At 42.7% G+C, this 16,863-nt stretch overlaps 1 protein-coding gene across 1 annotated transcript; it reads right to left on the bottom strand.

Annotated features, from left to right (window-relative positions):
• Positions 1-2,099: 2,099 nt before the first annotated feature.
• Positions 2,100-8,834, bottom strand: LOC308318660 (extracellular calcium-sensing receptor-like; the record flags this gene model as incomplete). Its single annotated transcript, XM_080768284.1, has 7 exons — positions 2,100-3,013; positions 3,094-3,217; positions 3,318-3,545; positions 3,762-4,037; positions 5,280-5,414; positions 6,146-6,415; positions 8,547-8,834. 7 exons carry the CDS (start codon positions 8,832-8,834, stop codon positions 2,100-2,102), a joined length of 2,235 nt encoding a protein of 744 aa, XP_080624410.1.
• Positions 8,835-16,863: the final 8,029 nt, after the last annotated feature.

Here is a 16,863-nt window from a genome sequence, read left to right on the forward strand (position 1 = left end):
GTGTCTTGAGTGTACAGGGTTTGTGATGAGGGCCCAGGTAGCGCCAGGCCTTCATTTTCGGGCCTGTTGAGGACTCTAGTTGTCGCCGGCTGCCGGGCGTGGCTGAATTTATAACTTTTGGGCAGGCCCGTCTAGTTTAAATGGACAAGTATCAGTCAAAGGGGAGACATCGAAGACGAAGGATGGATGGGGAAGGATCAACATATGGAACGTCAGAACAGGTCAGCTCCATATATGGAGATCTAATTGGGTTTGATGTCAGAGGTATACAGTTTCTGGCCAATATTGATAACATTAGGGATATATGGGCATTCCCATACAGTATATGGGCTTAGTATTGATGATGTTGGGGTGACCAACCAACCGACGAGAGATGCACGATTTCATAAATGCGACCTGAAGTCACAACAATAGGGATAAAGTGGTTAATGTATGTAAGTAAGTTTTCAAATAATTATAGTGGAGTAAAAGTACAATATTTGCTAATATATGGCTAACGTCACAGATTATGCCTAAATATGTTGAAGTATGAAGTTGTCTGTGACGGTCACAGTCCTAACAACCCTGATGTAATACACTGGCCTTCAAGTTGTGCATGTGTGTGTGTGTGTGTGTGTGTGTGTGTGTGTGTGTGTGTGTGTGTGTGTGTGTGTGTGTGTGTGTGTGTGTGTGTGTGTGTGTGTGTGTGGTGCGTGCGTGCATGCGTGCGTGCGAGCGAGCGTGCGTGCGTGCGTGTGTGCGTGCGTGCGTGTGTGTGCCCCCTCGTCCAGATTAGGGCAAAGGTCACCTATGCTGGTCACAGTCACCTGCTAACAGCTAAAGGTCGTCATGGATCTCTAAACCAACAAAACAACACTACTGGACTGGACTAAAACGCTAGGGGAAACTTGCATGTCTTCCCTCTGCTGATCAGTAGCTCTCTGTCTCACCCTCATTCCTTAAGAATCATCACATTCACAGTAAAAGACAGACCACCTTCTCTCCTTCTTCCATCTGGTTCCCCAATCCCCTCCAATTGCTCCCTCATTGGCACACCACACCACACCACACCGCACCACACCGCAGAACAGGTCACTGCAAACACGGTCACATATATTGATGTCATGCATACAAAGGGACACAGTACATAGCACATCATGACAGAATACTGTAAATCATTGTAAAGTACATCAAATATCATCATGCAGATTGTAAAAGTCACACCCGTGTGAATTGAGGGGCGCTCTTGTCATCGTACAAATTTGACCTAATTTCTCCTTTCATTGTCAATGGCAAATGCGTGAAACGCATGGAGACAAGATCTAAGTCATATTTACATATGACGTAAATTCCCCCTTCATTGTCAATGGCATTTAATGTTTGTGTTGCCACAAATGTATGTAATATTTGGCGGACATTTGACCTAATTTCTCCTTTCATTGTCAATGGCAAATATTGAGACGTGTGGGGACAAAAGCTGTATATACGAATGTGATGATGTATGACATTAAGAGCGCCCCTCAAAAATAACAATTGTGTGAAGTGAGGGGCGCTCTTAATGTCATACATCATCATCGCATTCGTGCTCAGCCAATCAAATCATCACTATGGGGTACACACAAACACACAAAGCTGGGCATAACATTCCTGTCATTCCATCCATGTTTCTTTCATCTCTGTGATAAGTTATCACTGACAACCCATACATGTTTATATCTTTGACAGCTGATATGAGCTAATACACCAGATTTGTTGTGGTTGATGAAGAGTCCAGAGAAGTGTCTGTATTGCTCCTGTGAACTTACAGTCCAGTGTAAAGGGGATCTGTGGCCTTAATACATCCAATGATATGAACGTGAACTACAGACGGACGTACATACGTACAGAGATTTTGAGCATTTTATTAGTAAGATTTTTAGGTCTAAAATCATCAAACATAGGGAGCATAATCAACTTTTCACCAACTTCTGCAAATAATACATTTGCATCTCCGACTTTTCATTCATCTGGTACAATATGGAATCTGCTATACTAACAAGGTTATCAGCAATGAAACATTGTTTATTATACACTTATTGTTATAAAATACATAGAGAAACTGTTATGCCATTGAATTACTTCTATGTCTTGGTGGTGCCTCGTCCCATGATGGACTTCTTAGTGTTTCTCTCTGGTTTCAAAAGCATTATATAACACTTTGGTCCAAACAATGCCACCAACACACCAGAACTAGATGCTAAAATAGCAAATACTTCCACTACATCTGCATATTTGCCTGGAGAGCTGATATATGCAGGAATGAAGGCTATCCACACGGCACAGAAGATCAACATGCTGAAAGTGATTAACTTGGCTTCATTGAAGTTGTCTGGAAGATTCCTTGCCATGAATGCTAGGAGGAAGCTGAGCAGGGCCAGTAAACCAATATAACCTAACAACACTCCAAAACCAACTGTTGATCCCACAGCACACTCATAGACTATCTTATCACTATGGTATTGTGTGTTTTTATGAGGAGTTGGTGAGGCAGACACAAGCCAGGCTATGCAGATTGTTGCCTGGATGAGAGTAAGACCCAGAACAGTTCCTCTCTGCTGCATGGCACCGAACCACTTCATAATGTCTGCACCCCCAGGCTTGGAGGCCTTGAACACAGCCAACACCACCATAGTCTTTACCAGGATGCACGAGATACACAGCACAAAACTGATTCCAAATGCTGCATGCCTCATTTGGCAAGTCCACAGCCGGGGACGGCCAATGAACAGAAGTGAGCACAAGAAACATAGTTTGAGAGACAGCAACAGTTTGAAGCTAAGTTCTGAGTTGTTGGCTCGTACCATGGGTGTGTTTCGATAATAAATGAAGATTCCCAGGACAGTGGCGCAGGTAAGTGTGCCCAACAGTGAGATAGTTGTCAAGGAGATACCCAGGGCCTCATTGTAGGAGAGGAACTCCACACTTTTATGGATACAGTGGTCACGCTGGGGACTAGACCAGAAGTCCTCTGGACAACTGGTGCACTCTGTAGAGTCTAATAAAGAGTACAGAAGTAAAGGTACAGTATAATTCTAAAGATAAATTACTGTACATTGTTACATGATGTAAACCTACCAGTCTCATTGTTGATTTCTCCCTCAGAGCAAGCAATGCAGTCAAAGCAGCAGACTGGTTGCCCTTTCCTTCTGGCCACACGGGTTCCAGGGGAACAGCTCTCACTGCACACTGACCGAGGAGGCTACAGAGGAAAGTAACACTGAACAATTTCAGTCTAAACTAAATTACATTCACATCATGACATTCATTTGACATTAGCTATTTTAGAAAGCCAAAGTGACCTTTGTGTATTCAAAGTTCCAGAGGATTATGTCTTCATCAAGGATCAGTTCTTCACCTGCTGAGGCTGATTTCTTGAACACACCCACATTGTAAACCTTAGTACTTCCATCAGGGAGCCACACCCAGTTCAAGATATCCCAGATTGGTAAAGCATCACCATTTTCATCAAATGATACATCATCACCAAATGACGTGGTGAAGTTGACCTTTTCCAGGTAATGCACAAGCTAGAAATGGTGAGTAAAATTATGAAAATCAAGAGACAGAAAAGGGGGTATTATAATTTTTCCAGCATGATCATAAAGGTATTTTTGTGTTACTGAGTTTATATGTAAATGCACACGGCCGCATCAGATTCCGTTTTCCAGATTCAAGTTGGCCCTGATCCAGAAAGATTTGCAAACCAATGAACTAGAAACATTAACAGGAAAATTCTATTACACCTGCCATGGCTGCATTGTCTGCAAACTGGCACAGCTGTGCCCAATGAAAGGCCCTCTTCCGGGCACACACTGCAACATGTCATTGAGGGCATGGGCCAGAGCATACACAGCCTTGTATACATTGTACTCTGACCTGAGGTCAGACACATCCAAAAGTTCTGCTTCGGATGTTCCTAGGTCCTCTTGTCCAGTACACACCTCTCCACCAGCATCCAACCACTCTGACGGAAGGGGTGCAAATTTACACTGAAATGTGTGCTCCCAAAACTTCCTCACCTAAAGAAACAAAATTAAGACTTAAAGGGGAAGGGAAATTAAAAAATATTACACGAGAGGGTGTGCTTTATCATGATTATTGGCACGCCAGTGATGCGGTCAGGAACAAGGCTTTAGCCGAGTTCCGCAAGCGTCACTGAAGTGACTTCGTCTCATCAGCACAGCTCATTTTTGAGGGGCGGCCTAGCCCCTCTCATGTCCAGCTTTCGGTGTGTGTGCAACTTTTTCCTTTGTGTAAACACAAACATTGCGTAACACAAACATTGATGAAAGTGGGGGCACAAATTGTGATTGGCTGGAATGAGATTGGCTGGTTTTGATTAGGTGTGTCATCATGCTTGTTTGAAGCACAGGTAGATGGCCATTTCATCCAATCAGATTGCTTCCTCAAAACTACCTGTTTATCTTTAAAACACCTCTGGGGTCATTTTAGCATCTATAGCTGTCATTTATGTGCACACCGTGCTTTATTCAACATTTAGATATTTGATATTACACATCAACCACATCTCTCTCCTAAGCCCATATAGACCTTATGCAGACGCTGTCCATCTTGCCATTAAGTTAATGGCAGGGTGGCAACTAGCCGCAATTTGCCATTGACAGCCCATACATCCAAACAGAAAAGTCCACAGACTCAAGACAGGCGGCTGACGGGGACTGTTTTCCCTTTGTTTTGCAGATGGGTTCCCAGATTGAACAACGTCAAACCCACCAACATTACAGCTGTATGAAAAGCTTGAATTATCATCTTTCTATCTGCAAAGTGTTCAAAGATCCACTGCAGACGTAGATGTTATGAGCTGTACTTTCTGTCAAGAAATTCCTGGCAGATGATTATTTTTCTAGGATATCACTCAACAGCCCTGTTTTGCATTTGCTCAACCACCTGTTATGCATTTGCACATAATGCAGGAGGCAGGACATTGCTTTACTGGAAGCGAGTGCTTCCAAACTCCAACACTTCTTGATAGAAAGTAGCTCATAACATGTCTACGGTGGATCTTTATGTTGCCACCCTGCCATTAACTTACAGTATATGGCCGTGGTCTGCATAAGGTCTTAGAAGAGAGATGTGGCTGTAATATCAAATATCTAAATGTTGAATCAAACATCTTAAAAACTGTCTGGGGTGCACAAAAAAGCCACAGTAGATAAAATGACCCCGGAAGTAATTTAAAGTGATATACAATTGCCATTTACAAATTGCTGTTTAAATACTAAATTAAACAAAAGACTCACTAAGGTATTTCCAATTGTGTTGTCGGAATCATTGTGAGGATGTATTTTTGACAAGAAGTCCTTGAAACCTGGTATCTCTCCACGATGGAAGGCGACACCTAGGGTTCCTGCCAGGTACGGCATGAAGCGAGGAGCCTGGAAATGAGAATTTGTCGACCAACCCGCAGCGCCCACCCATTGCAGACCTGTCAAATTCTGTCTTACAACCTGTTGATTGTGTGGAAACAAACACTCATTTTACACTTGGAAAAGTGTCAGGGTTAGTTAAAGAAGGAGCCGCGTGATTTGTGTATTTTTCCAGTTTATCATGCGTTTATTTCGCTTGGTGTGGTTGTTATGTGCAATGATGTCTTCCCTTTGTATTTAGGGTTTCTTCCTGGAGAAACCTTGACAGTCAAACGTGGCAATGAAAAAAACAGTGATATCACAATTTTAACAAATACTGTACACCTTTTTGAAAAACATCTTCCTCCTTATATAATATTAATACCTGACGATCATGTTTTAGGGTGGGGAAAAAATCACGACAATCCATCTTTAATTATTAGAGGATAGAGGAACATGGGTCTGTTCAAATGGACATAAATAAAAAGTGTATAATAGACAAAAGCTATAAAGATAAAGTAAACTGGTGTACCAAACTTTTCTTGAGAAAGAAAGAAAGAAAGAAAGAAAGAATAGTGAGTGCTTCATACCTCAACATAACTCCAGTGGTTAAATAAAGGTTACATACAGGTTACGTACATATCTACATTTATTCCACTTTTCTATGAACTACGTGCTTACTCAAAGCGCTTTACAGTGGTCCATTCATTCATGCAGGTATACTGTACATATCTACATACGTACTGTACATACATACAAACCTCATCCATGAGATTAAGCATATAGCTCCCAAATGTAAATGCAATGACCACACGAGCTGTGGATTCCTTCATGACAGTGACAATCCTATCCAGTTTGTCCAGGTCATTGTCCCAGGGCAGGGCCTCTGAATAAGCCACACAACCCAGACCAGAACGGGCCAGGTTGGCCTGGAAGGTTCGACCAGCATTGCGGCCATAAGCACCATCGTTAAACACCAATCCTACCCAGGTCCAACCAAACCGCCTCATAAGCAGCAGCATAGCTCGCACCTAAAGAACCACACCATCAGTTCAGAAAAGATCTGATCTCTATCTCTATGCTCTCCACAACAATTACAAAATCACATTTGTGCACATTTGGGTAAGTGGCTATGGCCTGATTTAGCCCAAGGAGCGTTTTTCGAAAACCTTATAATGGTACCCCAACTTTCAACCCCATGGATTTACCATGATCCACTAATTATTTCATTGACTATTCTTTATATATTATTTGGATGACCGTTAAAAAACCTTGAACGATTACTATTGCAATTTATTTTGGTTCAGACCTTAGATTGACTGGCATAATAGTAGAGGAGAGTATTCCTAATAGAAATATTAGGAATGAAAACAAAGCCGCAGCACCGATAGAGGAGGGCTGAAGGGGAGTCAACAGGCCGACATCCAGTCTCTATACACAGGGAATTGGGCGGTGCCGCATGAGAGGCAAATTCAAGGTATTCTTTTTTGCCAATGGGTTCCCAGATTGGCTTATAACAGACTATTTCTACATTGTAGTAGCCTATTACAACTTTTAATTAAGTTAAATCAACAACAACTCTTCTTCCACCAGTGTTCACATAGAGGTAAATCCATGAATCTCCTACACCAGACATGGCCAAACATTTGTCAAAGTAAAATATGGAGGATGACCTTAGGAACGACTGCATCTCCTGCAGAACCTTTGGACTAGGGGTGCACGTTTATGAAATTATGACCGATATCCGATCTCTGATTATTTGCAGGGTCATATCTGCCGATACCAATTCTGACCGATTCCGATATTATACAGAGGACCACAATGGAAACAAGCCTAGGCCCTAGGGGCTTGGCCCAAAGCTTGTTAATAAAGTATTCAATCAATCAATCAATCAATCAATAAATAGCATATACTCTTTTCCAAGTGTCTGTTTTCAGATGAGTACACACATTAAATGTAGAAAAATGTTTATTTTACACCATATTTGATTTGGCTTCTGTTCTAGACTAGAATGAGACAACACAAGGAACAAGCAGTTAGGAAACTTTACAAATTCTATTGAGAAATAGCCTACTGCCCAGGTTAATTTAAATAGCCTACTGCCCAGGTTAATTTAAATAGCCTACTGCCCAGGTTAATTTAAATAGCCTACTGCCCAGGTTAATTTCAAAACAATGTCAATGTATGAATTCCAAATTACTATAATGGTGGTGGGCCATAAATAACACATCTTAGGAAGGAAAAAGTGTATACCTGGGAGTCATTATTTGGGATTGTTCTAAAAAAGGATGGGAACTGATTCAGGTCACTCAAAGTAGAAGAAGCAGCAGTGTGACTTATCTGAAAAAAGGCACACAATATCTCTGCTGTAAAACATTTCATTTCTTGTCAAACTACCCCTGCAAACAGAGCAGGGGAATAGCGGAGGGGAGAGGACAGGAAAAGAAGAGAGTAAAGAAAGTAAAGAATAAAACAAAGCTGCTTTATCTTTATCTTCTTTTATCTTCAAAAAAGCCTTTGCCACTTTGAATTGCATTTCAGAAACCAATTTGAGCACAATCTGTCCTACCCCATACTAAACATAATAGACTCTCCAGAAAAACCTGGGCCAAAATCCTTGATTATGCTGGCAAAAATCCTTCTTTATGCTGACTGAGTAAATATGTGGGTTTTGTGTGATTTTATGCAGTGAAATTGCGGAAAGTTGCAAAATATGCAGAAAAAGTATGCGAATAGTTGCCAAATATGCAGGATTTTATGTGATTTTATATACATATTTTCGGTGTTTTAAAATACAGAAAATACCGTATGTTCTGTATTTTAAAATACAGAAAATACATTTGTAATGTATTTACAAATACATGTATTTCAAGTACTGCCCATCTCTGATGTTAAGCACCATGGACAGCAACACTGTCAAGCGGCCTGTGTTAGAATAGTGAGCCATCTTGTATCACAGATACATTGCCATCTGACCTTTTGAAAGCCTGCTTCAAAATCAAAATCCATTCAATTCAGCCCGCAAGTAAATATGTTCTCTGTCTTTCAAGCTGTAAAAAAGACCCAATTTGACATTTATAAATAACCAAATAAACAGTATAAGTGGTTGAAGACGGATGGAACATATGTCATGGTTAAAGGGGATTTAAGGTGGAAACTTACCATGGGTACTCGGTATAAACCCAATATTCTAGAGAGAGCAATGGAACTTGACGAGGTAGCAGGACCCACAATTCCTGGCACTGGAGGAGACCCAAGACAGCTCTCATCCAACTGAAAGTGCTCCTCTGTCCCACTCACCAATGTCAAGGCTGAACGGAATTCAACTGCATGTGTCATACAGTTATCATAGATATTATAGCCCAGTGTCACGTTGGGCAGTATGTATGGGTTTCTGTTGATCTCAGTTATTGCATAAGCCATGGTCTGGGCCTGCATGAACCCTTGCATGTATAAACTAACACACAAAAACGTGTGTTTGTAACATTGCATGATATTCATTGAAGGAGCCATTTCTGCCTGTCTGTGCCTTTAACCCGTTTGATGGGCGGGTTCACCATGGGGGGTGTGTGTCACACAGGATTGACATAATGACACAGGTGCAACAAGCCAGGTTGAATGGTTTGGAAGGTATGGGCACAAGAGATCACACGGTTTTTACCGTATCACTGTATTTTGCATAACAAAACTGCTGTATTACAGAACCTGTACAATAAATGGGAACCTCACCCTATACAGCAGTCAATGCCTGGACAATATAATATATACGCGTCACAAACAGTCTCTGTATGCATGTGCCCAGCCGAGAGGCAAAGTAAAGTTTGAGTTTGCCTCTACACAAGTAAAAACCTGATCAAGGAAGACAATCGCGATTCGTCTTATCTGGAGATTCTGATCTGGAGATCCTGAGCAGGCTGAGCTCCTTTCCCGAAGTACCCTGGATGGAAGAAGAGCTTTGGATCGTTCCCGAACTGGACTGGACAACACAACACAACTTCAACACTTCGCTCATCTGAGAACGGCGTCTCCCCGGGCCGCCCCCCCGCCCCCCCTTTGTGAAAGAAACGGAGCGCACCGATCGCCGACACATGCAAAATGCTGCAGGCTATCGCTGGTTAGTGCATATTCACACACACATTTATTTTTGTTTGGAGCGGCATCGCGCCGTAAAATGACTTGGATCACGGCCGCTGTTTGATGAACAAACAACCCCCCCCCCCTTTCTGCCATACACGCGCACATCAAGACCACAAGAGTGCGTGTCTCTGACAAAACGGCACAACGCACTAACGCAGCATCTTTGCACAATATCCGCACACACACGCCTAACTGGTTCTTATTGTTTGGTTGCAAATGAAAACACTGCGTAAGGTCTTATTGTTGTTTGCAAACGAAACTACACTGTTTAAAGGTCTTATTATTGGTTGCAAACGAATGCAATGTTTGGGTCTTATTGTTCATTGTTGCATTTAATACAGTCTTATCGTTGGTTGCAAATTAATGTGTATTTTATTTTTGGGTAAAAACGAATTTATGCACTGATTTATTGTTGGCTCACTTGGTTGAAAATGAGCAGTACCAAACGAACCGGGTCTGCAGAAATGCAAATGAGCAGTAGGGGAGAGCCGCCTTGGATGTAACGCGTCACGGTTGTAACATGGACGTTATCTCTTGATTGGTCAACGCCACCATGACGCCATCGCGTCAGTATGTGTACAGCAACGTACTCTACGTGCCCAGGAAGTTTGAAGTGTTTACCTTCATCCTGCGGGGAGCTATTGGCGAAAAACTGACTTTTTTCAAAATGCGTATAATTTTACACCTGGAGTATTTGTGTGCTACAAGTTTTTTCTTTGGTGTTGGTGAATAAAAATCCACATGGATGTCTTCATGCTTATGTTCTTCATTAGTTTGCATCGTGTTTAGACGGAATTCACGTTCATTCTGGTCTGTAAGCAACGGCAAAGAAAACTTCGGAGGGAGGGTCAATTGTAACATGTGTTACAAATGGTCCGCTTCCATTCAATGCCATTATAAGTAATATTTACATATTTGACATATTGGCCAATATTATATGTTCTAAAATTGTATTGTATTGTGTAGTGTATTCTAAAATTAGTTTAGGGTTGTATAACATTGTACAACTCAATCAATCAAACGTTTGTTTAATCAATGTATTTCCCCATTGAACTGAAAAAAAAAGCCCAAACTGCACACCCGATACTATTTAATATTTCCCAATATGTTTGATACATTTTCTTATCACATCCATGGTATGAAAACAATGCTAAGGAGTTGCTTCAATGAAATATAATTGCTTTAAGCTGAAAACGATATGTTTAATGGTGTTTTTTAGCGTTGTTACATTTATACTCCATGCTGTTACAATTAATCCGATATGCGCAGCAAATGTAACACTGAAACAGCGTCCACGTTCGGTTTAATAACTCCCGACCTGTTTCATCAAAAAAATAACTTTAAGTGGTTTATGGTAGCTGACATGTGTAGGTCCGTTGCCTGAAAATATTACATGTGTAGCTAAACGGATCTCCGAGTAAAAAAATGAAACGTGCAAAATGTTACATCCAAGGCGGCTCTCCCCTACCAAACAAACCGGGTCTGCAGAAATACAAATGGGTTCTGATATTGAAAAAAGGATGAGAACGCCAACTTTGAAAGGAATCCAAATGACAATGGAACGGCTTCAAATGGAAAGGAATGGAAAGGTTAAACAGGCAAACAAACTAAAGACACAAACCACTGCTCTCATGGCTTCAAAGGAAAATGTCTCTGCTGTCAATCAAAATCTGAGAAAGATCAAAACCCTATTTGAAAAGGCTGAAGAACAGCACAACACCCTGTTCACTGATTTTCCTATGCCCGAGGGGGAGCAAAGTAAACAAAATGCATGGCTCCATTCAGTGATGACAAAGAGTAACACGTTCATTAAAGACACATTACAATGGTTACAGGAAAATGGTTTTTCAAATGAGGTCGATGAATATGATAATGCAAATGATGATTGGGGTGAACATGTACCGTGTCAAGATGACATTAATCCTGAGGACAGTGTGTCTAATGTATCTGTGTCTCATGTGTCAAAGGGGTCAAAAAGGTCAAGGTCTTCTAGCAAAGTTTCTGGGGTGTCATCTGCATGCTTAAAGGCCAAGGCAGAAAAGGCAGCTTTATTGGAAAAGGTGGCTGCTCTGGAACAGAGACATGAAATAGAGGCACAAGAGGAAAAATTGAGGAAAAGTAAGGAGCAACTGGACCTCAATACGCAAATAGCAGCTGCTGATGCAATGGTCTCTGTGTTGGAGGGCAGTGATGTTGGAGGAAAGGCCCCTTCAAATGGAATGAGCTCTTATGTGAGAAAAGGTTTTAAAGGGCAAAGTCTTGCATTTAACCCAAAAGCACAAGAGTTTGTACCAAAGATGGACGCCCAAGGCTCAACAGCACCACCTATTTCATCCGCCCCTGATGTTCGACCAAAGGTCAAAGGTTATCATACTATGGACCCTCAAAGTGCAAAACGTCCCACTGTCAGACAACTGCTGCAACCAAACATCCCCATCACCCCAAGGAACACCATTCAGAATGTCAATACAATTATACAACCTCATGTACAGCAACAACCCATAAACAGGTCCCTGTCTGCACAAAACCAAACACCAGTACAGTCATTACAAAACTCAGTTGACCCGGAGACTCTTTGTGGAATCATGAAACGCCAAAATGAAATAACTACACTGCTGGTACAACAACAAATGGCATCCACTCTACCACAAAGAGACATAGCAGTGTTTGATGGTGATCCATTACAGTGTACTTCATTTATCAGGACCTTTGAACATTGTGTCGAAGCAAAGGCAAGCAGTTACCAAGACTGTCTACATTACTTGGAGCAGTACACCAGGGGGCAGCCCAGAGAGCTGGTGAGGAGCTGCCTACATATGCTTCCACAAGAAGGCTATGAAAGGGCAAAGGCATTGTTGAAAGAGCACTTTGGCAATGAATATGTAATAGCCACAGCCTATATGGATAAAGCTTTTGGATGGGCCCCTATTAAAGCTGAGGATGTTAAAGCACTGCAGGAATTTGCATTGTTCTTAAGAGGGTGCTGCAATGCTATGATGGAGATCCAATATATGGAGGAGATGGACATCCCATCAAACATGAGGCAGGTCATGCTGAAATTTCCATATAAGCTGCGGGAAAGATGGAGGTCTCAGGCTTGTGCGATTCAGGACCAACGAGGATACAGGGCCACATTTCCCGACATGGTGAAATTTCTGGAGAACCAAGTAAGGGTCTTGACACATCCCCTTTTTGGAGATATTTCAGATGCACGACCAAGCACCTCACAACAGACTGTAAGCCGAAGCAGACAGCTACCCAGGAGTTACATAAAAGAAAGCAGTTTTGCAACAACAATCACAGCTACCAGCCATATTGCAACCCCTGAGTCCATAACATCACAGGAGCAAGCCTCAGAGTCCTGTCTGTACTGTGGAGAGAGACATCCATTATTCCGGTGTTCAACACTAAATGCAATTTCTCAAAGGGAGAAAATAGAATTTCTAAAAATAAAAGGAATTTGTTTTGGATGCCTAAATGCAGGACATATAAATAAGCAATGTAGAGCTCGTCTGACTTGTGATGAGTGTAATTTAAAACATCCAACGATTCTGCATATCCACAGAGACGAGACACAGGAAAGACCAGTTAGTAGCGCACTTGTCTCCCTCCAAGCATATGGTTGTACTGGGGCCGGAGACCAAGACAGCACACTTTCCATCGTGCCTGTGCAAATAAAATCTAAGAAGGGAGATAAGGTGCTGCAGACGTATGCTTTCTTGGATCCTGGAAGTACAGCAACCTTTTGCACAAATCACCTAATGGAAAAATTGAATTTGCAGGGTACAAAAACCAACATCCTACTGCGCACGATGGGCCAGGATAGTGCTGTTAAGAGTGAAATCTTTACAGGACTGGAGGTGTCTAGGTTGGATGGCAACCAATTTGTGGAGCTCCCAGAGATGTTCACTCATCATACTATCCCTGTTTCAAGGAGTAATATTCCCACACAGAAAGATATCGACAAATGGGACTATCTAAAGGCCATCAAAATCCCAGAATTAGACGCTGACATTGAAATGTTGATCGGGACGAATGCGTCAAAACTCATGGAACCCTGGGAAGTAATAAACAGCCCTGGTGACGGACCCTATGCAGTGAGGACCCTATTGGGGTGGGTCATCAACGGCCCTTTGAGGGGCAATAATGGTTGCCAGGGAAACGGTACAACCATATATGCCAACAGGATCTCTATTGTCAAGCTGGAGGAGTTGTTGGTTTCCCAGTATAACCAAGACTTCAATGAGAAGGTACTGGAGGAAAAGCAGGAGATGTCCAGAGAGGACCTGAAGTTTATGGAAATCCTACAGAAATCAACATGCATGCTGGAAGGTCATTATTGCATGGACTTGCCCTTTAAAGTAGATCACGTCAACATGCCAAACAATAGGTGTGTAATTGAACAGCGCCTTCAAAGTCTCAAAAGGAAGTTCATGAGGGATAAAGCATACCAGGAGGAGTATACAGCATTCCTCACGGATATGATCAAGAATGGATATGCAGAAGTGGTACCTCAAGACCAGGTGGAAGGCAAGGACGGCAGTCTGTGGTATCTCCCTCATCATGGGGTGTATCATCCAAAAAAGAAAACCCTGAGGGTAGTCTTTGACTGTGGGGCAGTGTTTAAAGGAACCTCATTGAACTGTCGGCTTTTGCAAGGTCCCGATCTCACCAACTCTCTCTTTGGCGTCTTGACAAGATTTAGACAAGAGAACATTGCCCTAATGACTGATGTCCAGGCCATGTTTCATCAAGTAAAGGTGTCAGAAAAGCATGTGAATTTTCTGCGTTTCCTGTGGTGGCCACAAGGAGACATCTCACAGAGCCCAGCGGAACACAGAATGAGAGTTCACATCTTTGGAGCAGTTTCTTCACCAAGCTGTGCCAACTACGCTTTGAGAAGGAATGCAGTGGACAACAAGGACGAATTCAATGTAGAGGTGACAAATACCATCCATAACAACTTTTACGTGGATGATTGTCTAAAATCCGAACCCACAGAAGAACAAGCAACCCAGTTGGTAATGGACCTAACTGACATATGCTCAAGAGGGGGATTTCAGTTAGTTAAATGGACAAGCAACAGTCGGGCTGTACTATCATCTATTCCTGAAGCAAAGCGGTCAAAAATAACCAGACATCTATGCTTGGACCAAGAAGATTTGCCAGTGGAGACGGCACTTGGTTTGAATTGGTGCGCTGAAAGTGATGCTTTCATGTTCAAGCCAGCGGTGGAAACCCGACCACACACAAGACGTGGGATCCTTTCAATTGTTAGTTCCATCTACGACCCACTGGGATTCTTAGCACCATTCACCTTGGTACCAAAATTACTGTTGCAAGAAATGTGTAGAAAAAACATGTCCTGGGATGACCCTATTCCTCAGGCCTTCTCACAGCAGTGGAACGAATGGCTGCTGGACCTGAAAAAGTTGGAAGAATTGAAGGTTGATCGCTGCATTAAACCACATGGCTTCAGAGGACCCATACAGGTGCAGTTGCATCATTTTGCAGATGCCAGTGACCATGGTTATGGCACAGTGTCTTACATCAGGATGGAGAACCAGGATGAAGATGTTCACCTTGCTTTCATGTTGGGCAAAGCCAGAGTTGCTCCATTAAAACAGACAACAATCCCTCGTCTTGAACTTACCGCCTCTGTGTTAGCCGTTAAAGTTGACAAGATGCTGAGGAACGAATTGCCACTTGAGTTGGAGGAGTCCTGCTTCTGGACTGACAGTCAGACAGTGCTGAAGTACATTCATAATGACACCAAGCGGTTCCACACCTTTGTGGCAAACAGAGTGGCTGCTATAAGGGATGCAACAAAGGTCGTTCAGTGGAGGTACGTCAGGTCAAAGAATAATCCGGCTGATGAGGCCTCCAGAGGTTTGACTGCTGATAACTTCATAGCATGCAAAAGGTGGATTTCAGGCCCAGACTTTCTGCGAAAGCCAGAGACGGACTGGCCAAGACCTTTTGAACCACGGCCTATTTCTGCAGATGATCCAGAGATTAAAAGAGAGCTGATAGTGAATGCTGTCATCACAGAAACCGAAGGTGCAACTATCAAGCTCATGAAGTACTTTTCTGGGTGGACTAAACTCAGGACTTCAGTCGCTTGGTTCCTTAAGCTCAAAGGCATTCTTCTGGAGTTGAGGAAAAAGAGGAATGAAGTTGTTACTTCTTTATCTGTCAATGGAACTTCCACACAGCCAGAAATGGTAGAAGAAGCGATGAGAAAGGTTCGAGCTGCAGTTGGAGGTCAGTCGCTGTCCGTAAGTGACTTGTACAGAGCAGAATCTACTATCATCCGTTTCAGTCAGCAGGAATCCTTTGGTGAAGAAATTACTTCATTGGAAGGTGGAGCATCTGGTGTAAGGAAAACCAGTACCATCTGTAAATTGGATCCGGTGTTAAAGGATGGTCTACTGCGAGTAGGTGGAAGACTCAGTCGGGCAGCTTTACCGGAAGAGTCGAAACATCCTGCAATACTCTCCAAAGGTACACATATTTCACACCTCATTCTGCAGTACATTCACAGACAACTTGGACATGCGGGTAGAAACCACATGCTCTCAACATTGCGACGGAAATACTGGATCACCAATGCTAACTCTGCCTGTCGGAAGGTGATATCTGACTGTGTAGTCTGTCGACGGTATCGAGGACAGCCAAGTGAGCAGAAAATGGCTGACATGCCAATGGAAAGAATTATTCCAGACCTACCTCCTTTCACCAATGTTGGAGTGGACTACTTCGGGCCTATTGAGGTCAAGAGAGGGCGTGCTATGGTCAAGAGGTACGGGGTGATTTTCACCTGCATGGCTAGCAGGGCCATACATTTGGAGATTGCTTACACTCTGACTACAGACTCCTGTATTAATGCCATAAGGAGGTTCATGTGTCGCAGAGGCCAAGTGCAGCATTTGCGTTCGGATAACGGCACAAATTTCGTTGGAGCAGAGCGAGAGTTAAGAGAGGCCGTCACTGCTTTAGATCACAGCAAGATTCAAAGTGCGCTCCTGAAAAGGGGTATTAATTGGACCTTTAACACCCCCGCCGCGTCCCATCATGGCGGTGTCTGGGAGCGGCTCATCAGAATGGTTAGGAAGGTATTGTTTTCTGTTTTACGACAACAATCACTGGATGATGAAAGCCTTCACACTATCTTGTGCGAAGTTGAGGCTATTCTAAACGACCGCCCCATAACCAAAGTTTCTGATGATGTCAATGATTTAGAGGCTCTCACTCCAAATCATATCCTGTTGCTCAAAGGGAAACCCCTTCTCTCACCCGGACTCTTTCAAGAGAACGATCTATATATCAGGAGACGATGGAG

Source organism: Protomyctophum bolini, assembly GCF_963924005.1.
Source record: "Protomyctophum bolini genome assembly, chromosome: 7".
Lineage (NCBI taxonomy): Eukaryota > Metazoa > Chordata > Actinopteri > Myctophiformes > Myctophidae > Protomyctophum > Protomyctophum bolini.